Source organism: Hyphopichia burtonii, assembly GCF_001661395.1.
Source record: "Hyphopichia burtonii NRRL Y-1933 unplaced genomic scaffold HYPBUscaffold_4, whole genome shotgun sequence".
NCBI classification, from domain to species: domain Eukaryota; kingdom Fungi; phylum Ascomycota; class Pichiomycetes; order Serinales; family Debaryomycetaceae; genus Hyphopichia; species Hyphopichia burtonii.
Genome location: NW_017963731.1, coordinates 553,282 through 578,638, shown reverse-complemented (window position 1 = coordinate 578,638; position 25,357 = coordinate 553,282). Strand labels below are relative to the sequence as shown.

The 25,357-nt window shown below is 35.7% G+C and overlaps 12 protein-coding genes across 12 annotated transcripts; 6 read left to right on the top strand and 6 right to left on the bottom strand.

Annotated features, from left to right (window-relative positions):
• Positions 1-213: 213 nt before the first annotated feature.
• Positions 214-2,376, top strand: HYPBUDRAFT_148824 (rRNA-binding ribosome biosynthesis protein; the record flags this gene model as incomplete). Its single annotated transcript, XM_020220156.1, has 1 exon — positions 214-2,376. One exon carries the CDS (start codon positions 214-216, stop codon positions 2,374-2,376), a length of 2,163 nt encoding a protein of 720 aa, XP_020076124.1.
• A 61-nt stretch (positions 2,377-2,437) lies between these two features.
• HYPBUDRAFT_157163 (uncharacterized protein) lies at positions 2,438-2,706 on the bottom strand (the record flags this gene model as incomplete). Its single annotated transcript, XM_020222270.1, has 2 exons — positions 2,438-2,650; positions 2,704-2,706. 2 exons carry the CDS (start codon positions 2,704-2,706, stop codon positions 2,438-2,440), a joined length of 216 nt encoding a protein of 71 aa, XP_020076123.1.
• Positions 2,707-3,284: 578 nt separating this feature from the next.
• Positions 3,285-4,220, top strand: SIW14 (putative tyrosine protein phosphatase; the record flags this gene model as incomplete). Its single annotated transcript, XM_020218757.1, has 1 exon — positions 3,285-4,220. One exon carries the CDS (start codon positions 3,285-3,287, stop codon positions 4,218-4,220), a length of 936 nt encoding a protein of 311 aa, XP_020076122.1.
• Positions 4,221-4,325: 105 nt separating this feature from the next.
• HYPBUDRAFT_166954 (uncharacterized protein) lies at positions 4,326-4,805 on the bottom strand (the record flags this gene model as incomplete). Its single annotated transcript, XM_020222750.1, has 1 exon — positions 4,326-4,805. One exon carries the CDS (start codon positions 4,803-4,805, stop codon positions 4,326-4,328), a length of 480 nt encoding a protein of 159 aa, XP_020076121.1.
• Positions 4,806-4,941: 136 nt separating this feature from the next.
• On the bottom strand, positions 4,942-5,406 carry HHT2 (histone; the record flags this gene model as incomplete). The annotated part of the gene is made up of 1 exon (XM_020219710.1): positions 4,942-5,406. One exon carries the CDS (start codon positions 5,404-5,406, stop codon positions 4,996-4,998), a length of 411 nt encoding a protein of 136 aa, XP_020076120.1. The 3' UTR covers positions 4,942-4,995.
• Positions 5,407-6,057: 651 nt separating this feature from the next.
• HHF22 (histone) lies at positions 6,058-6,503 on the top strand (the record flags this gene model as incomplete). The annotated part of the gene is made up of 1 exon (XM_020219709.1): positions 6,058-6,503. The coding sequence occupies exon 1, from the start codon at positions 6,192-6,194 to the stop codon at positions 6,501-6,503; it is 312 nt and encodes a 103-aa protein (XP_020076119.1). The 5' UTR covers positions 6,058-6,191.
• Positions 6,504-6,605: 102 nt separating this feature from the next.
• On the bottom strand, positions 6,606-8,483 carry HYPBUDRAFT_152997 (glycosyltransferase family 15 protein). The gene has a single exon (XM_020221320.1). The coding sequence runs from the start codon at positions 8,449-8,451 to the stop codon at positions 6,619-6,621; it is 1,833 nt and encodes a 610-aa protein (XP_020076118.1). The 5' UTR covers positions 8,452-8,483; the 3' UTR covers positions 6,606-6,618.
• A 100-nt stretch (positions 8,484-8,583) lies between these two features.
• On the bottom strand, positions 8,584-9,988 carry HYPBUDRAFT_139437 (uncharacterized protein). Its single transcript, XM_020219708.1, has 2 exons — positions 9,832-9,988; positions 8,584-9,770 (listed from the first exon to the last, which is right to left on the bottom strand). Exons 1-2 carry the CDS (start codon positions 9,866-9,868, stop codon positions 8,719-8,721), a joined length of 1,089 nt encoding a protein of 362 aa, XP_020076117.1. The 5' UTR covers positions 9,869-9,988; the 3' UTR covers positions 8,584-8,718.
• Positions 9,989-10,164: 176 nt separating this feature from the next.
• HYPBUDRAFT_6344 (uncharacterized protein) lies at positions 10,165-12,953 on the top strand (the record flags this gene model as incomplete). The annotated part of the gene is made up of 3 exons (XM_020223570.1): positions 10,165-10,189; positions 10,230-10,898; positions 11,212-12,953. The coding sequence occupies 3 exons, from the start codon at positions 10,165-10,167 to the stop codon at positions 12,951-12,953; spliced, it is 2,436 nt and encodes an 811-aa protein (XP_020076116.1).
• A 293-nt stretch (positions 12,954-13,246) lies between these two features.
• Positions 13,247-17,425, bottom strand: URA2 (bifunctional carbamoylphosphate synthetase/aspartate transcarbamylase). Its single transcript, XM_020221319.1, has one exon. It carries the CDS (start codon positions 17,418-17,420, stop codon positions 13,296-13,298), a length of 4,125 nt encoding a protein of 1,374 aa, XP_020076115.1. The 5' UTR covers positions 17,421-17,425; the 3' UTR covers positions 13,247-13,295.
• Positions 17,426-20,848: 3,423 nt separating this feature from the next.
• Positions 20,849-21,393, top strand: HYPBUDRAFT_152993 (uncharacterized protein). The gene has a single exon (XM_020221318.1). The coding sequence runs from the start codon at positions 21,092-21,094 to the stop codon at positions 21,251-21,253; it is 162 nt and encodes a 53-aa protein (XP_020076114.1). The 5' UTR covers positions 20,849-21,091; the 3' UTR covers positions 21,254-21,393.
• Positions 21,394-21,911: 518 nt separating this feature from the next.
• TRK1 (Trk1p) lies at positions 21,912-25,332 on the top strand (the record flags this gene model as incomplete). Its single annotated transcript, XM_020222269.1, has 2 exons — positions 21,912-25,053; positions 25,271-25,332. 2 exons carry the CDS (start codon positions 21,912-21,914, stop codon positions 25,330-25,332), a joined length of 3,204 nt encoding a protein of 1,067 aa, XP_020076113.1.
• Between the last annotated feature and the right edge of the window lie 25 nt (positions 25,333-25,357).

The following is a 25,357-nucleotide window of genomic DNA, read 5'->3' as shown; positions in this document are numbered from 1 at the left end:
CACCGGTGCACGGGCGTTTCACCAGTTGTTTGTGTAATTTTGTGGCCCTTTGCGGCTGTAGTCAAAATTACACAAAGTGGGGGGTTTTCTCTAAAAAATGTACGGATGTTATGCATTTTGTGAGCCCGTGCACCAGGAACTGATGATCAGCTCATCTCAAGTAATTTTTTTCAAATTGTAGAAGGTACTGGTACCTGGTTGTTGTACCAGAGAATGCCTGCTCCGTATAAGAGAAGAAAGACCCACAGGGAAGATGCCGGGACCCCTTCGGCGCACGGGGGGAGAAAGCATGGAAGAGAGCAATTGAGAACGGTTACCAGAACCAGTAGAAGGGATCAAGACGTACCAGACGAGGAACCTAAGGAAAGCAGCAGTGAGGAAGAGGAAGTGGGCGAAGAGGATTCCAAGCCAGCATCTTCTGAGCATGATAAGTTGCAGTCGTATAATGCGTTATTGACATTGTTGGCTGCAGATCATAAGGAGCCGGCCGAAAAGAAGCCAATTGGTAAGAAGAGGGAAGAAGAGAAAACTCAAGCAGACGATGAAGATCACAACGACGAAGACGATGAAGAAGAAGAAGGAGAGATTGCCGGGGTGAACTTCGAACAAGAAGACGACGAGGCCAACGAAGAAGCAGGATCGGACGTGGAAGAAGATGGACAGGTTTCTGATCCATTCGAAGTCCATTTCAATAAAGTATCTGAATCATATATAGAAGAAGAGGAAAAACTAATCAAAGAGAAAAGCAAATGGACCATTGAGAAACGAAATAAGTTTGAGGAGTTGTTATATACATCAATATATCAATCTCCCCCTGGGAAAGCATTGAGTGACGTGAAGAAATCGGTTTCCAATTTAAAAGATTATAACTTGAAACAAAGAATCTTAAATGCATACGAAAAGGTAAACCACAATACGGCCTTATCAAAAATTGATAGAGAATTGGCTAATAATATGTTTAATTATCAAGATATTAACTTCCCGTACAAAAACTACCAAAATAAATCATATCAACAACTTTATGTTACCCATGCATTAAACCATGTTTTCAAAACTAGAGATCGTATATTGAAAAATAATGAAAAGTTACATAATTATCAACAATCCTTAAAAGAAGGGAAAATCACTAGTGACCAAGAACCCGAATATAAAGATCAGGGATTCACTAGACCCAAAGTCTTGATATTATTACCAACTAGAAATGTTTGTTATGATATAGTTAACTTGTTCATCAAATTACTGGGCAGTGAACAACAAGAAAACAAGAGAAAATTTCAGAATCAATTTTATTCAAATGAATTACCACCAGAAACAAAACCTGATGATTTTAGAGAAACCTTTAAAGGCAATAATAATGATTTTTTTTCGATTGGGTTAAAGTTCACCAGAAAATCGATCAAATTGTATTCAACTTTTTATGCTTCTGATGTTATTTTAGCCTCCCCAATTGGTTTATCAATGATTTTAGAAAATCCCGATAAACGTAAGAGAGAATACGATTTCTTATCATCAATTGAAATATTAATAATGGATAAATGTAATTCAATTGAAATGCAAAATTGGGATCACGTTTCAACCGTTTTAAAATACATCAATAAAATTCCAAAAGATTTCCACGATGCTGATTTTAGCAGAATTAGAATGTGGTCAATTAATGAACAGTCAAAATATTTAAGACAAAACTTGATATTTTCAGAATATTTAACTCCAAATATTAACAATTTAATGACCACAAAATGTTTCAATTTAGCTGGTAAATGCAAATATAAACCAATCGTTAATTCTTCCAATTGTATAATGAATTCAATTGGATTACAAGTTAAACAAATTTATCAAAGATTTGATGGAGGCTCATCTCCAATTTCAAATCCGGAATCCAGATTTAAATTCTTCATTAATACTATATTACCAAATCTAACTAAATCAATGTCTTACGATGATGGGCTTTTAATCTATATTGCATCTTATTATGATTATTTAAGAATCAAGAATTATATGAAAACTTCAACCAAATTCACTTTTGAATCAATCGACGAATATTCTTCAAGATCAAAACTTTCTAGAACTAGAGCTCATTTCCAACAAGGTAAAATAAAAATTCTTCTCTACACTGAAAGATTGCATCATTTTAGACGATTTGAAATCGGGGGAGTTAAAAACATTTTAGTTTATGAATTACCTTCAAATCCAATCTTCTATAAAGAATTAGTAAGATTCATCGGTAAATCAGTTTTCAAAAATGAAGCTGATCTAGATCTCTCCTTTATTAAAATCTTATTTTCAAAATGGGATGCTGTTTCTTTAGAAAGAATCGTAGGTAGTGAAAGAGCTCCAATATTATGCAATTCAGTGAATGAAATGTTTGAATTCAGATAAACCTTTATATATTAAATATAAACATTTTATATATTTCTAATGTACAGAATAATGAACATAATCATGAACTTAATACCTTAAAAGCCATAATAAAACATCCTATGGCAACATATGGACTCAATCTCTCTCCAATTCTTGCAAACTTCCAAAATACCCCAAAGGCTCCGGTTTTATTCTTATTCAATAACGTTGGCCAGGTAGAATGGACATATGTGCATGTACATATTAACAATAGTATGACCTGAAGAAGCGACTGGAAATTAAACAACGCAGACTGCGGTATTATTAGTACTCTATTCCTTCAACCATCATCTCACAAATACATACCATGATACAGATTCCTATTCCAGCTTCAAAGGGATTCTAAGTAGTTTGTTGTACTTTTTCAGCAGACTATAAAAATGAGTCTGAGTGGCCCTCAACACGACCTTTTTTTTTTTCCAAGTTACTGAAAACTACATCTTTAATCAAAATTAATACTGAAAAAGAAGGGTTTACGTTAGTTTAACAGTACTTACGACCACAATACTCTTCTTATAGAGGCTCTACTCAGATTCACTGGTAGTAATTGAGCTTGATACACGGCTAGTTTGGCTTACACTTCAAGGATAAACAAGCTTTGGGAAGCAAGGGAAAGATTTTTTTTATATATATAGAAGAAATCGAAAAGACAAGGAAACAAGTCTTGATTACAATATAGAACTGATTATGATTCTATAGCTTTCTTGAAGGTATTCAGAATATAATTTAATAACTAGTTTCATACGAGAAAAGCTAGGTTTTTATTTCCATAGTCCACACCATACAAGTAGACTCCGAGACGGCGACACAAGTCCAACCAGTTGAATTCACTTTAAAATACTTGATAAGCTTGATTTAGAAGGCAACACCATATTCGTTGAATAATTATGGCTGAATATGCCGAGGATCCATTTCAAATGGATGAAGAGTTGCCGGTTTATAATGAGAGCACCTTGGTAACTCCGACAGATCGTACACCGAATGACGGTGAAAATAAGGATAACCAAGACAAGAGTAAGAAAATGTTGATTACCCCAAGGTATACTGATCCAAACATAGTTATTGACTCCAACATAATGCAGCAAGATGATGAGTTAATACGATCGAAGTTGAACGAATTCAAAATGGCACAAGATGATTCAACTACTTTAGTATCGCCGGCACCAACTGAAAACGAAGAAAAAGAAGAAGAAGTAGCTTATGAAGAAGATTTAGATGATAAATTTGATGAGAATCAAAAAACCAAAATGGAGGAAGATTATAAAAAGTATCAAGAATCGTTGAGGAAACCAAGACTTTCAATTAATAAGGATATTATACTAACACCACCAGAGAATTTTGCTCCAGTTATTAATCAAATTTATCGATCATCATTCCCACAACCTACAAATTTTGCATTTTTAACTAAATTAAAATTAAAATCAGTTCTTTGTCTTATTCCAGAAGAGTATCCTGAAATTCATACTAATTTCTTCCAAAATGAAGGAATCAAATTATTTCAGTTGGGCATGTCAGGGAATAAAGAGCCATTTGTTAAAATTCCTCATGATTTGATCACAGAGGCAATAAAAATTGTATTAGATCCTAAAAACCAGCCAATACTCATTCATTGCAATCGAGGGAAACATAGAACCGGTTGTTTGGTTGGAGTATTAAGAAGATTACAAAAATGGTCATTAACAATAATTTTTGATGAATATAGAAAATTTGCAGCTCCAAAGGAAAGACCAATGGATCAGCAATTTATAGAATTATATGATGAAACTGAACTACTAAATTATGCAGAAGAAAATCAATTATTACCATTAAAATGGAATTATTAACCATACGAATAACGATTTATTATTTTTTTTTATTTCCCTTTATTTTATTTCTTATAGACATCAATTAATACTTTTCTTTTTTAACTTTACTTACGTATTACATACTTAAATACCATTTGATACGTCAGAAGGCCAAAAAAACTTCTTGCCGTAAATACCAGCGTTACCAAGTGCCAATAATGATAACCCCAAGGGACTCACTCTTCCTCCGGCAATACTCTTAATACTACTTGTCCCGTTAACTATGAGATACAAGGAAGACCAAGCAAAGTTGAATCCAGCACCGTTTAAAACATCTCCATCAAAGATAATCCAACCTCCCAACAAATGGGTCAAGCCAAAGGTGAAACAAGAGGCCCTCGAAGGCTTGGACCCGGCCAAAGATTTGGCAAATTGGTAAGACCCGCCAGAGGACCCGCTGATTGATTCAATTGGTTTTTGGTGACTTATTCCCTTGAATAATAGCAATGAAGCGAAAACCCAAGCCGGGTACGGGGTATTTGACAAGTTGGAAACTTGTTTTTGTAAGTTTTGGGTCAATTGACCTGCATCTTCCGCCACTTCTTTACCTATTTCCTTAGCCATGGTGTATTTGTAGTAATGAAATGGTTCTACTGAGTTGCCCGGTTCTCCAAAATAGAAATTTCAGGGTATCAATAGTTGCGGGTGCACGGATCCATTACAAGTTTTAATGAAAAGATTTTTTTTTTATTAATAATTTACACTAATACTAATTTACAGAAAGAGAATTGAAAAAAAGTACTTAGAAGGAAACTTAAGCACGTTCACCTCTTAATCTTCTGGCTAATTGGATATCTTTCTTTTGGATAGTAACTCTCTTAGCGTGGATGGCACACAAGTTAGTATCTTCGAATAAAGAGACCAAGTAAGCTTCAACAGATTCTTGTAAAGCACCAATAGCAGAAGATTGGAATCTTAAGTCAGTTTTGAAATCTTGAGCAATTTCTCTAACCAATCTTTGGAAAGGTAATTTTCTAATCAATAATTCAGTAGATTTTTGGAATCTTCTAATTTCTCTTAAAGCAACGGTACCTGGCTTATATCTGTGAGGTTTTTTAACACCACCAGTAGATGGGGCAGATTTTCTGGCAGCTTTAGAAGCTAATTGTTTTCTTGGGGCTTTACCACCGGTAGATTTTCTAGCAGTTTGTTTAGTTCTAGCCATTGTGAATGATGTAGAATGATAATGAATAAATTTTGAAAATCTGATACAGCAGCTGGGAATCACCAGAGTTATATACAAATCGGTTTTGTTAGGTTATCAGTATCACCATACAAACACCAATATGAACATTAAACACAACATACAAACACCAACACAACATACAAACACATAAACAATACAAATGAGTTCTAATAAGCACGCTTTTACCAGGGACAGATTCTACACCCCAACCGCAATCCCCGGCACGACACGAAGCTGCACTTCTCTGTCCCCGGGAAGAATCCCTCTGTTTGTTGATGGCTTCTGCGCCAGACAAAAGCAGCACAGTCTGCTGTTTACCCTGCTGCTAAACTCTCCTTGTCTTCCTTTGGCTTTTGTTGTCTGCGAAAAAAATCAAAATAAACAGTTTTACGTGAAGCTTCGCGCACAAAAGTTAACCCAAAAAGGATTAGCAACACCTTCTGCTGAGGGTTAGTTAGGACCATATTTTACACACACGGTGTGTAACCAGCAGCACTAACTGCAAAACACAAACACCCTTTTGGAGGGAACGTCTTGTTCAGATTTGCAGTCTTTGCCAGGTAAACAAGTACATAGTGGATAGACGTAAACAGCGATTAGTGGTGATCCGTTAGTAGAGCGATCTCAAGATTATAAATATATGATCAAATCCAAGGATAGATTGGAAATTCTTCTTTTTGTTATCATCAATAAAAGATTAGTTTTTAAACAACTTTCTTGTTTCCAAATAACTAAACTTATATTTTTAAATTTATTAATTAATCATGTCCGGTAGAGGTAAAGGTGGTAAAGGTCTCGGAAAAGGTGGTGCCAAACGTCACAGAAAGATTTTGAGAGATAACATTCAAGGTATTACCAAACCAGCTATTAGAAGATTAGCTAGAAGAGGTGGTGTTAAACGTATTTCTGCTTTAATTTATGAAGAAGTTAGAGGTGTTTTGAAATCTTTCTTAGAAAATGTTATCAGAGATGCTGTTACTTATACCGAACACGCCAAAAGAAAGACTGTTACTTCTTTGGATGTTGTTTACGCTTTAAAGAGACAAGGTAGAACCTTATATGGTTTCGGTGGTTAAATTTACCATTTGTTGAAATTGTACTTTAATTCTCCCTTATCTATTTTGTACTTCTAGCTTTAGTTTATATGTATATTAGAATATATTTTCGAATAATTTATTGCTGAATTGTAGGCTATTCTAAGTTATTAACTATGTCATCAACTAAGTTATCACCAATATTACCACCGGTGGCAAGGTTTTTATTGATTTTTCTCTCCATTTCTTTTTCCCAGTAGTCTAAATCTAATGGCTGTTTTTGTCTATAATTATCACCGGTGAATTTTGCCCAATTCTTAATACAACTTGATCCCAGATTTTCAATTTCTTTCATATTCAGTGGACACCTACATCTACATCCAACTCCGTTTTTGATTGGTTTATCGGGGGTTCGCTTACTGAAGATTCCGAATTCATCTTTCCCCAAAATTGGATCTTGCGCTTCATATTTTAATTGATTCGAGGGAGAATTATTAGGACAATGTCCTAAAGTACTATGTTTGTATCCAATATCTCTAAAATAATGGATTTCTTCTTTCGATAATAACATTGCCACTCCTAATGAGTGGATCGGGGCGTCGCCCCATCTTTCTTTATAGAAACCACCACTTTTCTCCAAGTGTTTGAAATACTCTTCGTAGGTTTTGGAATTAAATAAATCGGTTCGAGCAATTTCAAAATTGGACCAAAAATGACATAAATTATACTCTTCTCGGTCAAATCTATCCAAATTGATCCCAGGACGATCAGTCACTCTATCAAAAAGTTCCTCCAATATTTGGGGACTCAATTTATTTAACCATTGATCTGACTTTTTCTTGGTTTGTATTATACGTTTGATATATATATTCGATTCTATCCTTCTCAAGATTCGTTTGAACCCTCTGATTCCATCGTAATCTTGTTCATGCTTCCCCTTAACGTGTTTGGAATCATCAATAAATAATTCCCAAGTATCTTTCACTTTGATTCCCTTATTCCGTATATAAGCCCGGGTTTCTTTGAATAAGCCCGGTATAGTATAGTACAACTCATCAATCAATACATTAAATCCATACTTTTTATTTCTTTTCTCCATTTCAATGAATGGATCGTAAGTCAAATCACAGAAAAATTCAACGTCTGGTTCCACTCTCCAGTACCAATCTCTCTTTTTAACTAACTCATGTTTATAGAAAAATCCCGAATAAAATCGACACATTTTATGATATGATTCTAAATTCCCATACATTATCGTACGATCTCCTTGGCTTTCTATAAACTCGTAGAATTCACCTCGATCGATCAGTTTATCAAATTCCCATTGTTCTGGTTCAATAAACCCAAACTCAACTTGAGAATTAGTATACTTAGCCACGGTTTCTTTAAAATCATCAGTGAATGGCTGTTCGTTTAGAAAAACCCATGGATAATTGTACCACTGGTTGAAATGCCTTTCTAAAGACTTCATTGATTTTATAACATCTTCAATCTCAGAATTTCTCGCTAACATGACAAATGCTGCACTAGCCCGAGGGGCTTTGGTATCCGGGATACCACATCCAAATTGAAATGGTTCGTCGATTGATGACTTGATATTCAGACCACTGACCAGCTGTTTCTTGTTCCGAAGAAACTCATTCGGCCTATCTAGCTCCACATCCTCTGGTAGTACTATATATTCAGACCCAACATATAGCCTAAATATCTCGTAGATTATAAATAATGCAAATATTGTGTATACCCAAAAGCGTTTACTTTTCCTGAAAGATCGTAACCTCAATTTCTTCAACACGCTGAATCGATTCTTCTTGATCTTCAACGTTCTCATTGGTTGGGGGTTCCCATCAGAATCATACCCATACGCATAATCATCGTCGGAGTCTTCCTCACTCGAACTGGCTTTATCAGATTCTGGACTTAGAAGTTGCGCATGGTTGAACGATGCATAGTTGAGCCGGGACCGTGGTGACCCGTCCGTACGTGACATTGGTAATGATTTAATAGTAAGATCAGTTGGAGGTATCAGCAGCGGCTAAGCAGTGACAGTTTTTTTTATTACTTTCAAAAATTTTGACGTTTTTTCTATGACGCGCGATCTTCGTTGTACCTGCGGAATTTTATTCCTGTTGGATAATTATATATTATGTATCTACTGTTGTAGAATGAAAGGTAAGAATACAGAATAATGAACTAAAGGTTTATGAGAAAGAGAAGAGAAAAGTTTTGAATGTGAAAGACCCACCGGGAGCCCGAGTTATTTTTCCTTTTTCTGTATGGCGTTACGTAACAAATTTAAATCATCGTTTAGTTCTTCAGGCTTTAATCCTTGAACTCCAACAAATTGTTTATGGGAGCCTCTTGTATTTTGTCTACCGGAAGAGGAAGCCTTCGAGCTACTGCCATTGATACCGTTGTGGTCCATTAAGATGAGGGACATTCCGCCATCTTCAGTACCCATGATTATACTATTCAAGGCATCATAATCTTTATCGCTCAAGTTACTGTCATTACCACTGCTAGCGCCATTTTGGTGACCGTGTCTAATGGAACCGTTACCACTGCCACTACCAGCACCAGTGACCCCACCCGTACTCAGTTCATCGTTCGAGGAGTAACGCGTTGCGTAGTATCTTCTGCGTTTGTTATTGGATGCCAGGATGTAACCGGAAGCGCCACGAGCAGCATTCAGGTTATTGTTATGAGAGCTACCAGCAGAAGCTGCTCCGTGAAGGGCTGCGCTGCTATGGCCAGCACCACCGTCGGAAAGGTCATCGGCTTCGCCTGCAGTGAACCTCGAGCTAAGTTCCCGTCTTCGCAAAGAGCGACGATCGTTAATGTTGAGAGAGTTTGCTGCTGCCACTGCGTTTAGCGCAGCGGTGGAAGAATCGTTAGCGTTGACCGAATTCCAAGAATTAGCATTCACTAGATTTAATAGTAACTTATCTTCCTTTAACTGTTTGATTTGCTTCTGTAACTTATCATAAAGCTTTTCTTTGATCAACTTAATCATTCGGTCGTGGTTTTCCTTAGCTCGATTGATATCTTCTTTATATTCTTGGTCGATTCTTTTAACCTGGTACTCTTCCCATAATCGTAGTTTGGTTAGCTCGTAGTCCCGACCTTCGTCTAATCGGTTTCTTTTCTCGGTAAACTCTTCATTGGTTCCTTGTTGCAAAGTAGCAAGGGTGGTTTGAAGATGATGAAGTGATCCCCTATAAAAGTTATCTCTTTCGTGGCTAAACGTGCTGTTTAGTTTACTCAATCGTGAACCTATTTGTTGGCGTCTTTTATCCTTCTTGCTTAAACCTATTCCCATACTTGTTAGTAGCTATTCCAACTTTCTTCTTCTTCTTCTTCTAATACATACTATCGGCAATAATACCATTTCTTTTGGTATCCTCCATATTTGCAAACTAACCTCTGGATACCAATGTCCTTCTGTTATACTGAACTTCAACCAAGAGATCGCCTATCTGAAATACCTAGAGTCTATCAATTCCACTAATCCCTGCTAGCAAATATATCAAGTCTCTTCTTCATCTGCCTAACTCTGTTTTTTCTTTAATGTGAAGCCAGTACTAAAAAGAAAAAAAAAATGCACGAAACCGCCGGGTAACCACTGATTTCCCCCAAATCTTCGGTTGCCGGTCCTTTTCTCGGATCCGTACACCTGCGGAATTGTTCACTTACAACCACGGAAATGAGTCAGGATATGCCAGGAAACGGTAAGTACCACGAAGAACCAGGGAAGAGTCGAGAATATAGGTGAAAAGATGACTGCGTCCGACCAAGAGTCCACGTATGCGCGTCTTGAGTCGTTGCCGTACGCTGACGGTGAGTTTGAAAACGTTCCTAGAATCAAAGAAAAAATTGGGTTCACGCTTGCCAAAGATCCCAGCAAGAAAGTCACCTTGATCACCGGCCATTCTGCATCTGACTTCCCAAAAGGATTGCTAGAGTGTGCCTGGGAAGAGTTCAATTACGTGGTGGAAGAAGGAAGAACATATCCCCATTATAAACCAGTCGATTACGAAGGATTTCTTCAGTACGCTTTTGTCTTTTTCTTTACCGTATTGGTGGAAGTGGAATACACCGAAGACATGTTTGAGCAACCCAAATCATTCTGGTCCGATAAGCTCTTGGGGTTCTTTTACATTAAACCCAATTACATCGGACGGTGTTCTCACGTTTGCAATGCTGGTTTCGTGGTCAACCATCATAAGAGAGGTTTGGGACTAGGGAAAGAGATGGGCCGGAAATACTTGACGTTGGCTCCAAGATTGGGGTTTGTCTATTCCGTGTTCAATTTGGTTTTCGAAACAAACACTGCCAGTCTTCGTATTTGGGATTCCTTGGGATTCTCCAGAATCGGTTACGTCAAAAACGTGGCGGTTTTGAAAGGCGAGTCCAAGTTGACCGGCGCCGTCATGTTCGGTAAGGATCTTGTGTAGACCTCCCCATCAATTTATAATCCTAAATACTTTATAATTCTAAAATCAATTTATAATTCTAAAATCAGTTTATAAGTTTTAAATACTTTATGAGTTTTTGCAATTGAAAAACAATGTCGCGAGGCTTTTTGCGACACGCGACATGCCGGAACTATCAAAAACAAAAAAAAAACATCGTTGTTGACATTCCAGTAAATACTCTGACAGTATAGTATCTACACTGAAAGACAACGGTTAGATATTTAACAACCTATTTATTGCAGCCTGTTCCTGGGAATTACGATAATATTGTATAGTATTGGTGAATATGCCAGAGTTTGATGACGTGCTACTGCCTCCGCATTATAGACCGCAAATTGAATATAGCTCGATATCGGTTATTGATCGATATACGGTTCTTTTGAAAGATGGAGAAACAACTGCTACCATATATCCAATACACAATCCTAATGAACTACCACCGGGACTTCTAGCATTCTTGTGTGATGAGTTTAACATGGAGATTGAACGAGGCGAAACATACCCGTTTTTCGATACTCTACATATAGAAGCTTTTCAAAATTATTGGTTTGGAAGCTTTGCTGCAGTAATGGTATTGGGAGATGCGGTAACTTTATCGGGTTCCAGGCAGTGGGAAAAAGAATGTTTGGGTACTTTTTATGTTAAGCCAAATTATCCTGGTCGTTGTTCTCATATTTGTACTGCAGGGTTTTTGGTTAATGCTGGTATTAGAGGTAAAGGTATTGGTCGTACTTTGACTGATTGTTATCTTCAATGGTGTCCAAGATTGGGTTATACTTATAGTGTCTTCAATTTGGTATTTGAAAGTAACGTTCCTGCAAGAAGAATATGGGAATCTCTTAATTTCAAGCGTATTGGTAGAGTTAAATCAGCAGGGATTTTGAAAGGTCATGAAACTGCAGTTGATGCTTTGGTTTATGGGAGAGAATTGATCAACACCAGTGATCCTTCAGTTGGCGCTTATAGATTTGATAAAATCAAGTTTTACTTGGAAACTGGTAAATATCCAGCAATGGCTGATAGAGCAGAAAAATCAAGACTTAGATCTTCGGCTTCTCATTATAGATTGATAGATGGTAAATTACTATTAAAGGGTAAAGAGGTCATTTCAGATCCTGTTCGTCAATTACAAATTTGTAATGAAGTTCATATGACAAATCATGGTGGGATAAATAAAACTACCGCTGTCATTACAGAAAAATATCATTGGACAAGGATAAAAGATACCGTTGCTGCTGTGATTAAAAGCTGTCCTGAATGTAGAGAATCTTCTAAGGAATCCCCTCCTGTTTCTAAAATGCGTACTGCTCCAAAGAAAATGGTTACTGGCAATTTACGTGATGGCTCTAATCGTCGTCCTCACCAGCCAAATCGTGGTTACAGGTCTAGAAATAATAATGAAGACGTCGAAGCAATGGTGGCCCTCCATAACTTACCAAACCACCGTGATGAATCTCTTTTAAGTACTCATGACTTATCTGGCTTGGATGATGGTCTAATTGCAGTAGTTGAAGCTGCTCAAAAACAACAACAGCAACAACAACAACATCAACATCAGCATCAACATCAGCAACAACAACAACAGAAAGATCATAATCAACAACAACAGGAAGTTCATGATACAGACCACCACCTGCATCTGCACCATCAATCACAGCCCTCTCGTCATCATTCTAATCATGAGAATGCGCCATCTTATGCCGCTGTTGCAGCCGCAGCTGTCTCTGGTGATGGTGAAAATCAATATCAATATAGTGAGTATGACGAAGCTCCTGGAAATAATGATTATAATCATCGTGATGAGGAGCCCGAACATGAGAAACATAGAGGTGATATACCTGTTGCTGAATTCGATCATCATGTTGGTGCCGGTGGAGAAGAGATTGAAATTGCTAGAGCATTAATGCAATCGAATCAAGAAGATGGTGATCTCGATGAAGAACATCGTGACCACGACGGCATGAAAGACGAACCTAGATCCCCGGGGGATGAAAACATTTATTTTAAAAATCAATAATTAATATTTATAGTTCAATTAGCTAATGAATTGTCTACACGAAGTAATTATGATAATAATAATAAATTATAATATATATAGAAATATATAACAAAATAATTTGACGAACGTAGAAAAACAAACTAAGTAAAATTAAGAAATAACAACCGAATAGTCTATGTATAAGAATATAATACTCATGAAAGTTTATCCCCCGATATATTTTCAAAAAGTATTGATATTTTTTTTTTATAAATTTTGTGAAAAAAATTTTTTTTGAAGTTTTTTATAAGATTTAAAATGTGATTTGATTATGCTTGAACTTCAGACAATTCCCCAATTGTCTTATTGATCAAGATTATTCTAAAAATCAACACCAATAACCATAGCCAAGATAGCCATTCTTACGAATAAACCATATCTCATTTGTCTAAAGTAAGCAGCTCTTTGATCAAAATCAACTTCTTCCCTGATTTCAGAAGTTCTTGGTAATGGATGCATTATACACATATGTTGTTTAGCGTGGGATAAGATCTTGTTATCAACAATATAAGTATCCTTCAATCTGTGGTATTGTTCTTTGTCTTCAAATCTTTCTTCTTGGACTCTGGTACAATATAAAACATCAGATCTACCAATGATTTCAGGAGTCAAGACTTCAGATTCACCGGCTAACATATCATTTTCAGCTAACATAGCTTTGATGTCATCTGGTAAAGATAATTCTTTTGGAGAAACCAATTGAACTCTAACATGGTAGTGACGTAATAAGTGACATAAAGAGTGAACTGGTCTACCATATCTTAAATCACCCATGAAAGTAACAGTGATACCGTTTACAGTACCAACTTCTTCTCTGATGGTGAATAAATCTAACAATGCTTGAGTTGGATGTTCTTTAGTACCATTACCACCATTAATGATTGGAACTGGAGAATATTTGGCAGCAATGTCAGCAGATTCTTCAGATGGATGTCTTAAGACAATAGCATCAGAGTAGCAAGCTAAAGTACGAATACTATCTTGTAAAGTTTCACCTTTTTTAACAGAAGAAGCACCAATGGCAACTGGAATAACTCTACCACCTAATCTTTGCATAGCAGCATCGAAAGAGGATGAGGTTCTAGTTGATGGTTCATAAAACATGGTGGCCAATAATCTACCTCTTAACAAGTCTAAAACACCTTGTCTTTCAACAGATAATCTCATTTCTTGAGCAACAGTGAATAATGAATGTAAATCGGAACGAGTAAAGTCCTTGACAGATAAGACAGAGTTACGCAAGAAAGTATTATTGTTTCTGATGTAATGAATTAAAGCATTAGGTTGAGATAAGTCACTAGTTGGAGGTTGAGAAACCAATTCTTTTCCTAATCTTTCATATTCACCTGCTTTAACATCATCTTTGATAATAGATGGACGACGACCACTTTCGGAAGAAAAAGAAGCTAATCTAGCTTTTCTATTCAAAACTGGGGATTGTGGGACACTACCAGTAACAGAACCAAATCTACCTCTTGGGGCAATTTCATGCTTACCAACAGCACTAGTAGAAAGGATAGCGCCATCTAAGCAAGCAGTTTCACCATGAAGAGAAACTCTTTCAACAAAACCTCTTAATTTGTTATTCTTGAATGGTGAGAGATCTAAGTTCTTAAGACTTCTATCCAAATCAATTTCGACAACAGCATCTTGTTTAGGGATACGGAAGATCTTGACTGGATTATCGTGGAAACGCTTGGTAATATCTTCAATAGTTAATTTACCATCCTTGACAGCTGAAAATAATAATGGTAATGCATCACTAACACCTAAGCCTGGAGCAACTTTATTATTAACAGTCTTAGAAACAACAGTTGGTAAAACACCAATAGAGAAACAGTCGACATCAGCCAAGCCTTCCCATAAAGCATCTTGGTCTTCCTTAGTTGGTAAGAATGGTAATTTTGGGAAGTCCTCTCTAGTTAAGAATAAAGAGTAAACGGAGACATCACAAGTAACTTGCAATTTCTTTTCCTTAGCCATTTTGATCAAACTCAAATCTTCCTTGAAAGAAACATTAGTAATATGAATGGATCTATTATGTAAAGAAGCTAACAACAAAACTGAGGCCAAGTCCGTAGCCTTAGCATCAGTAATGATTGGTTTCGATTCTGGCCAAGAAGCAAAGTGAGCAGAAATAGAAGAAACCTTAGATTTGACGAAATCGTTGAAAGGAATGAATAAAGCACCAGCACTGTCAGCAGCTTCAGCAGCTTCTTCGACATTGGTTTCTGAAGCAGCAATGTACAAAGAGTAATCAGAGTAAGCAGCAGAAGAAGCTGATCCAATGGCATCAGCTAATGAGTCTAAATCAGTGATAGTTGAACCATTAACAGTTTGTGGTAAGAAAGCATTATAGGTAAATCCAGCAGCTAACGAAGTCTTGGTAGCAGCTTCAAAGTCATCAAAAGATGGAACGAAAGAAGAAATATTGATCAAACCAGGTAAAACTGCAGTAGAATGGGAGGTTTGAGCATCATTGTTGGTGACATCTAAAGAAATGTTTCTAGCGAGAGCTTCAACCAACAATTTAGCATTCTTAACATTAGTAACCAAAGGAATTGAGTAATCGACAGCCATACGACGAGATTCATAACCTTTAGACATGTAAGAAGCTGGACGACGGAATCTATTAGCAGATGGTAAATTGACATATAAATCAATTAAGTTGTTGGCCAAATGCTGAGTCAAAGAGTATTCAGATTTTTGATCTTCTTCTTTGCTCAAGACTTCTAAGTAGTGAACTGGAACACCATGTTCTTTGATGAAATCAGCAGTACCAGCAGTAGCAAAAATTTGATAACCCATTTCATATAATTTTCTGATTGATGGTAATAATTCTTGCTTTTCTTTGAAAGAACCAATAGAAAATAAGATATTCTTCTTTGGTAATTTGAAACCAGTAGAAATCAAAGATTTCAAATAAGCTTCATATTTGTTTCTACCAAAAGTGGCAACTTCACCAGTCGAGGCCATTTCAACACCCAAGACTGGGTCAGCACCAGCTAATCTTGAGAAAGAGAATTGAGGAACTTTAACGGCGCAGTAATCTTCAGGTAATTTCTCACCTGGATAAGGAGTAACTGGCATATCCATAATAGCTTTAGTAGCCATTTCAATTAAATCAGTACCAACAACTTTAGAAATGAATGGGAAAGAACGAGAAGCACGAACGTTACATTCGATAACCTTAATATCATTATCTTTGGCAATGAATTGAATATTGTAAGGACCAGTGATATCTAAAGCTTCACCGATTTTAGCAGTGGCTTCAACAATTCTTCTAACAGTTTCTGGATCTAAATCTTGAGGTGGAACGATTAAAGTAGCATCACCAGAGTGAACACCAGCATTTTCAACATGTTCGGAAACAACATGCATAATCATTTTACCATCTTTAGCAACGGCATCCATTTCAATTTCTTTAGCATTCTCGATATATTTGGTAAGAACAACTGGATAATCTGGAGAAACATCGACAGCTTGGGTTAAGTAAGAGGCTAAATCAGCTCTAGAGTAAACAGTGTTCATGGCAGCACCAGATAAGACATAAGATGGACGAACTAAGACTGGATAAGTAACTGCATCAGCAAAAGCTTCAGCTTCATCGATAGAAGTCAATTCTTTCCAAGCTGGTTGGTCGACACCGATTCTATCCAACATTCTAGAGAATTTATATCTGTTTTCAGCAGAATCAATCATTTCAGGGGAAGTACCTAAAATCTTAACATTTTGACGGTATAATGGTAAGGCAATATTGTTTGAAGTTTGACCACCCATAGAAATAATAACACCTGAGGATTGTTCTAAATCATAAATATCCAAAACTCTCTCTAAATTAATAGTTTCGAAATATAATCTATCAGCTTCATCATAATCAGTAGAGACGGTTTCAGGATTGTAATTGATCATGACGGTCTTAGCACCGTTTTCTCTTAAAGTTCTGATAGCTCTGACAGCACACCAATCAAATTCAACTGATGAACCAATTCTATAAACACCTGAACCTAAAACGATAACACCGTGATCGTTAAAGTCCACATCAGAAGAATCAGCATTATAAGTAATGTATAAATAATTAGTGAAGGCAGGGAATTCAGCGGCAACAGTATCAATTTGTTTGACAAACGGAATAACCCCAGCTTCTTTTCTCAATCTTCTGATAGCAACTTCATTAGAATCTAAGAATTTGGCAATTTGTCTATCTTCAAAACCTAATTGTTTAGCTTGTCTCAAGACTGAAACTGGTAAGTTTTCTTTCTTACCATAAGATGAAATAGTATTACCAAATTGAATTAAACCATTCAATTTATTTAAGAACCATTTATCAATATTGGTCAATTTCCAAACTTTATCAACTGAGTAACCATCTGATAAAGCATTTGCAATAGCAAACAAACGCTGATCAGAAGGAGTTTGTAACTCAGTATCAATGTCAATTGACATCAAAGCAGAAGTTTTATTGAATCCCAAGTTTTGATAATCAGTTGATCTAATAGCTTTTTGAATTGCTTCTTCGAAAGTTCTACCAATAGACATAACTTCACCAACAGATTTCATAGCGGAAGATAATAATGAAGAAACTCTGGTAAATTTCTTTAAATCCCATCTTGGAATTTTAACAACAACATAATCCAAAGAAGGTTCGAAACAAGCACAAGTAGATCTAGTGACAGAGTTTTTAATTTCGTTCAATGGAATATTCAAACCTAATTTAGCAGCGGTATAGGCTAATGGATAACCAGTTGCTTTAGAAGCTAAGGCAGAAGATCTTGACAATCTAGCATTGACTTCAATGATACAGTATTCCTTAGAGAAAGGATTCAAAGCATATTGAATATTACATTCCCCAACAACACCCAAGTGTCTGATAACATTAACAGCGGTAGTTCTTAACATGTTATAGTCTTCATCAGATAAAGTTTGAGATGGAGCAACAACAATAGAATCACCAGTGTGAATACCCAAAGGATCGAAATTTTCCATATTACAAACAGTAATACAGTTATCAAAGGCATCACGAACAACTTCATATTCAACTTCTTTCCAACCTTTCATTGATTTTTCAACCAAAACTTGAGGAGAGACAGCAAAAGCTTTGTTACATAAGTCAACTAATTCTTCTTGGTTATCAGCAAAACCAGAACCTAAACCACCTAAAGCATAAGCAGCTCTAACAATTAATGGGTAACCGATGGCATTTGCAGCACCAATAGCTTCTTCAACATTATTACAAGCTTCAGATTTAGCACATTTTTCATCAATTTGATCCATGGCTTGAGAGAATAAATCACGATCTTCAGTGGTGATAACGGTATCAATTGGAGTACCTAACACTTTAACACCTAAGCTTTCAAACTCATCTTTCAAAGCAATACCAACACTCAAAGCAGTTTGACCACCAAAAGTACAATAGATACCATCAGGTTTTTCGTGTTGAATAACTTTTCTAACAAATTCTGGGGTAACTGGTAAAAAGTAAACTTTATCAGCCAAACCTTTTGAAGTTTGAATAGTGGCAATATTTGGATTAATTAAGACACTATAAATACCTTCTTCTTTCAAAGCTTTAATAGCTTGAGAACCAGAATAATCGAATTCACCAGCTTGACCAATTGATAAACCACCGGAACCCAAAACCAAAACTTTTTTAACATCAACTTTTGGATGAGCAGCTCTATTATCAGCAATTAAACCACCTGGAAATTCAACTGGTTTATGGATACCAGTGTTTTTAAAATCGATAACAGATTGGATAAAGACGTCGAATAAGAATTCGGTATCTCTTGGACCTGGAGTAGATTCAGGATGGAATTGAACAGAAAAGAAAGGTTTTGAATCATGGTAAATACCTTCATTTGAACCATCATTAGCATTAACGAATAATTCTTTCCAACCGTCAGATAAAGTATTAGTATCAACAGCATAACCATGATTTTGAGAGGTGATGTAACATCTACCAGAGATGGTAGAAGTACAAGGGATATTATGACCACGATTACCGAATTTCAACTTCAAAGTTGAAGCACCAGTGGCTCTAGCTAATAATTGATGACCCAAACAAATACCGAAAACTGGAGTTTTAGCATTTTTCAAAATGGTTTTCAATTTTGAGACGGTTTCAGTCATGACTGAAGGATCACCAGGACCATTTGAAACAAATAAACCATCATATGATTCATTAGTGAAATCATAATCCCAAGGAACAACTTTTAATTCAACCCCTCTATTAATGAAACAACGGATTTGATTAAATTTCATACCAACATCAATAGCCAAGATTCTGATGGCATTACCTTTAGAATCAGATTTAGCTAAATTTGAAGGAGGAGTATATAATTTTGGTTCTTTGATAGAAACTTTAGCAACCAAATTTTTAACATTTGGATCATCAAATTCTGGAACATCAAAATATTGTTCCCAGTTAGAAGCAGCTAATAATTTATCACTAGTTTCAATTGAAGATTTTTGTAAAGCTAATCTACCCAAAGTAGAACCATTTTCTCTTAATCTTTTGGTTAAAGCTCTAGTATCAACACCATACATAGCAGGAATACCTTCTTTTTTCAACCATTGACCTAAAGAAGAAGTTGCTAAGAAATGAGAGTATTCTTCAGTATAATGAGCAACAACTAAACCAGCAATATGAATATGATTTGATTCAAAGTATTTTGGTAATTCATTAACAATATCATCTTTTAAATCACGGTCTGGGACACCATAATTACCAACAAGAGGATAAGTAATAACCAAAATTTGACCTTCATAAGAAGGATCGGTGATTGATTCAGGATAACCAACCATACCAGTTTGGAAAACAACTTCACCGGCAGCAGCAACTGGAGCACCAAATGAGTAACCTTGTAAAGCAATACCATCTTGGGTTTGCAAGGTCATCATACGGTTACCAGTAGATTCCATTGGAGGAGAAATAGGAGCAGAGATTTTAGCCATCTTGATATATTTCAGGTACAGAGGTAATAAAATTTTAAGAGATAGAATTGAATATGCAAATTTCCAAAAGCAGAGGGGGGAAGATAACTCTAGGAAATGATTTGATTGAATAAGTCTTGAAAAGAGTTATTCAGTAGAAGGGGAATAGAAAGAAATGTTCTTTATTCAGTTGGGGGAAACTAGAATTTAAAGAACAGAAACTACTAATTGAGTAGGAGTGAAATAAAAGAAGAAAACTGATCTGAAATACTTTAAAACTAAAGGTCTAGGGTTAGTAAATCAAGTTTAAAAGATGAAGATGAGTTCGAATTCATGTCCCCATATTGATGCAATTTTTTTTTTTATTAGACTGAATTTTGTGCAATTTTTTTTTCTCTGAGCTTTGCTTAATACTCATCGAGCGGAACAGGAGTACAAAAAAACTGAGTAAACTGACTCTTCTCTGATACAGCAACGACATAAAATCATTAACCAGAAGGACCCCTTAGTGATAAGCTTGTTTTGTACTTGTTATAGTCATTTCTTCGTATTGGACAGTTCCTAGAATGTAGCAAACACAACAACGGTGGATTTTTACAATTTGAATCGACTACTCCGATTCATTACAATACGATTTTTATTTCTTCGTATCTCTCTTTCTCTCAATAAAAGTCAAAAATGCAAAAATTAAAGAACAAAATGGGAAAACATACTTTAAGAGTTGTTTAAACAATTAAATTTCAATAAGATGATTAAAAGCAAGGGAAGCTCTTTTATTGAGAGAGAGAGAGAGAGAGGAAGAGAGAGAGAAAGAAAGAAGAAAGAAGAAATAAAATAAAATAATGAATCTATACTTTATCGAGACTACAGGGCAACTCACAATCCTTTTATACCTGATACAATTGTTAGTCAAGAGTGAAAAATTTGAAAAATTTTCAACCGTTTCTTTGTGATCTTGTGAGAAGATGAGATGAGGACCCTCGGACAGGTGGTGCTTAAGTACGGGTGGCGTCACGTGCATGCCCTCGTATCTGGTTTTGTAAAGTAATTTATTAATTTTACGTCAATACAAATGCATTTACTCAGAATGAATTTTGTTGACGTAAATACAATGACTAATAACTCTTGTAGGGTCGAGTCAACTGTATTACTTTATTGCCAGCTTTATTAATTACGGATTAGCTATGGCATTCGGTACTCGTACTGGAACTGGTATCGCCACTGCATTTGGAACTGGAACTGGAACGAACTTCTGCCCTACTACCACTGCCAAGATCTCAATTTGCAACCATCGTCACATACTCAGAATCTCCTTTTGGGCTTTCCAGGACTTAAAGTTGGCTTGATTCTCTGGAATTAGACTTCTGGTGTACGGGTCTTTGTTTTTAACGGTCGCAATTCTGGCCCAGGAGGTCCGCTAGCTGTCCCGCCTGGCGTGGATACCGTAGAGCAACCCCGTGGATAGCTTGAATAGGGGGAGGTTCTTACATGCCTTTAATAAAGTCCGAATCTGTCAAAATGTGAGACACCTTTCTAAAGAGTTTCATCTTATTGTCTTTTTTTCTTCCTTCTGTCTGTTTTTTTTTTTTTTTTTTTTTCTTTAGTGAGGAATTTAAAAATAACAGAAAACGGCTTCAATTTTCTCCTTCTTCTTATAACAACTATAGATCGATTCCAACGCACGCTATACCTAGTCTTCAACTGAAGAGAAGTTTGCTTCAGGTGATCTCGAATAACTCCTAAGTTTCTCTCTCGGTGTAAACTGGGACTTGTTTTTGTCTCTTCTTCGTTACCCTTTTTTCTCTTTTTTTTTTTTTTTTTTCAGAGGTTCTTTTTGCAAAGACGAAGTCAAGAAATTGATCACATTGTCAACATCCTAAGTCTAAATCATCTAGAAGAGCATCACTTGAAGTGGTATTTTTATCGAGTGTTATTGTTATAAAGCAGACTCGAAATTCCCTCTGGTTTATCTAATTTTGGTTCAAGTATAGAACGATTGGGAAAATGACTAATATCAAAGAAATATGGCAGTCTTATAAAGATAAAAGAGCAAGAATGTCAATTGGGATGACCATTAGAAACAAAATCCACTCTTTCGCTCTGATAATACATCCTTATGCCATAATCTTGTTCCCAAATTTTAGGGTGGTGCATTATTTTTATATTATTTCAATAACTATAATTGGTTCAATTCTAATATATCCAGTTAAAAATGCAAAGTATATCGATATTCTCTATACCACCGCGGGGTGTGCTACTCAAGCAGGATTGAACACCATCAATTATAATGAAACTACCTTGTATCAACAAATTATCATGTATATATTAACCACTTTAGCAACACCTATTTTCATCCATGGCTCACTTTTATTCGTTAGATTATATTGGTTTGAAAGACATTTTGATGATATTAAAGAAAGCTCCAAATTAAATTTCAAAATGAGACGTAATGCCACTTTGGCTGCAAGAACTCAATCTTTCGATTCAACGAGATATAATACTAATAAAAATCAAGGAATCGGTTTTAATCCAAATTATGTCGATAATACTAATAACAATCCTCTTTCTAAGAATGAAAATGTTATCGATTCTAATAGTAGTAATACCCCCAGCCTTAAAAATTTAACTAATACTCAAAATTCATCTCCTCAATCTTCGTCTACAATTCCAAATAATAATAATAATACCGTGATTCATATTAGTGAACCAAGTGATGAAGAACAAAATACTAACAAAGGAGCTTCTCATGATTTAGAAAACTTGGCTAGCTTAAACTCTGACGTTGACCCTAAATCTGTGCATAATGAAGGTATAAAATTTGGTAATTTACCTCATCCAAATGCTTCTAAAGTGCCTCGTAAAAAGGAAATTGATCCTTCGGATATGTTTATGTCCATTGCAATGCTTAGAAATCATCGGAATCAAACACCCCCTCTAACAAGAACTCCCTCTGGTAATATCCAAAACTCTGAAGTATTATCCAATCACAATACCGATAATGATGATGACGGTGAAGTCTTGATCATTAAACCTCCAAATGAAATTGAAAATGATATTCATAATCCAATTTATACTAAAAAGGCTCCTCCTCAACAAAGAATTCAATTCGACGTTCACGAAAAACCTCATCGTCGTAAGAAAAACCGGCCAGTTAGAAGAACGAGTAGTGGCCGTTTAAGTGGTAAGAAAAAATGGTCTAAATTACGTAAAAGTTTTCTGAATACTGGTAGTCATCATTCAGGTCATAAGAGATCTTATTCAATGAATTCAATGGGTGATGAAAATGCCTCAATTGATAGTGAAAATGATTTAGAAACTGACAATTTAACAACTGACAACAATGACGATGATGACGATGATGACGATGAAGGTGCTGACGCTGACGATGAAAATGCAATCGATGATGAGGACGATACCGATGACAATAATACCACTTTAAATATCGACAATACCATAGATATGGATGATGAAGAAGACGAGAACCAAGTTCAAAGAGCTCAATCGAATTTAGCTTTACCTTCGAAAGATGAAACTGGTGGTAAAAAATATAGTAAACGTTCAAATACCCTAGAAGTCACTCCTGGTAGACGTCATTCATTCATGAAATCCCCAACATTTGATAAAATGATTGGTCGTAAAAATCGAACTTCAAAAAAGAAATCTTTGAAAAGAATTAAAACTCCTTCCATTCATAAATTCACTACAGCTAGAAGTGACGTTAATTCCACCAATAACTCTGAGGATAACTATGACTCAAGTTATGATGAAGACACATCGACCGATGACGAAGAAATTGATGCTTATAGTGGTGATCAATCGTTACGTAAAGTCATGAGTACCAATTACTTATCATGGGTGCCTACAGTTGGTAGAAACTCGACTTTTGTTCACTTGAGTGAAGACCAAAAGGAAGAATTGGGTGGTGTTGAATATAGAGCAGTTAAATTATTGATAAAAATTTTGTTAGCTTATTATATCGGTTTCCATATTATCTCCGCTGTTGGTCTCACCATTTGGATTAATTGTATGCCATCTTATGCAAAAATCGTTAGAGATGCTGGCGTGTCACCTACTTGGTGGGGATTTTTCGAAGGTCAATCAGCTTTTAATGATTTAGGTTTTACTTTAACTCCAGACTCAATGCAAAGTTTCCAACAAGCACTTTATGTTATGATTTGGGTTGCGTTTTTTGTGGTTATTGGTAATACTGGTTTCCCAGTTTTTTTAAGATTTTTAATTTGGTTGATGTTCAAATTTGCAAAACCATTATCCTTATTTAAAGAGTCTTTGGGTTTTTTACTTGATCATCCAAGACGTTGTTTTACTTTATTATTCCCTTCGATTCCAACCTGGTGGTTATTCATGATTTTAATTGTTTTAAATGGGGTAGATTTGATTTTATTTGTTATTCTTGACTTTAAAAATTCTTATTTAGAACATATTCCTGTTGGTTATAGAATCATGGATGGATTGTTTCAAGCTTTCAGTACCAGGACTGCAGGTTTTGCGGTGGTTGATTTATCTCAATTACATCCAGCAGTCCAAGTTAGTTATATGTTAATGATGTATATATCAGTTTTACCATTGGCTATTTCAATTAGAAGAACCAATGTTTATGAAGAACAATCTTTAGGTCTTTATTTGAAAGAGCAAAATGAAGAAAACGATACTGATAAATCACCCAAAACATTTATTGGTACCCATTTAAGAAATCAATTATCATTTGATTTATGGTTTATTTTCCTCGGTTTATTTATCATTTGTATTGCTGAAGGTGGTAAATTAGATGAAGATAATCCTAGATTTTCAGTTTTCAGTATCTTATTTGAAATTATAAGTGCTTATGGTACTGTTGGTTTATCATTGGGTTACCCTAATGTTGATCAATCACTTTCTTATAAATTCACCACCATTTCGAAGTTAGTCATTATCGCAATGATGATTAGAGGTAGACATAGAGGTTTACCATATTCTTTAGATCGTGCTATAATGTTACCTAACGACGATATGCATAGAAGAGATCAAGTTCAAGAAAATCATGCAATTAGACGTAATGCAACCATTGAAAGATCGGCTACAAATGCAACTGAATCTTCAGCTAATAACTTAAGAAGAGCTATTAGTAGAAGAGCTTCTGTTATCCCTGGTTTAGATAGCGTCTTGGGAAGAAGGCGCCCATCTTCTACAACATTTCATACAGGTAATCGTTTTGGTAGTGAATCTGCCGCTGATTCCAAACCAATTACTCCAGATTATCATTCAGTTTCTCCTTCTGAGTTCGAAAATCAAATGGACGAAATGATTGAATTGGAAAATAGAAGCTCCACCCGTAACAGTAACCATCCTCATCACACAACCCATAGAAGAAATTCTCAATTTTCACATCCTCATTCCGGACACAGAGAAAGTGTTTAACTTACTTTAATTTTTATCATTCATAATCAAATTCT

Bases quoted from the DNA above. Each gene is read 5' to 3' on its own strand.
- HYPBUDRAFT_139437 (XM_020219708.1), bottom strand. From the start codon at position 9,868: ATGGAGGATACCAAAAGAAATGGTATTATTGCCGATA. The intron at 9,771-9,831 runs GTATGTATTAGA...GTATGGGAATAG, and splicing joins AAATGGTATTATTGCCGATA to GTTTAAGCAAGAAGGATAAA.
- HYPBUDRAFT_152993 (XM_020221318.1), top strand. From the start codon at position 21,092: ATGGCATTCGGTACTCGTACTGGAACTGGTATCGCCACTGCATTTGGA.
- HYPBUDRAFT_152997 (XM_020221320.1), bottom strand. From the start codon at position 8,451: ATGTCACGTACGGACGGGTCACCACGGTCCCGGCTCAACTATGCATCG.
- URA2 (XM_020221319.1), bottom strand. From the start codon at position 17,420: ATGTCAATTGACATTGATACTGAGTTACAAACTCCTTCTGATCAGCGT.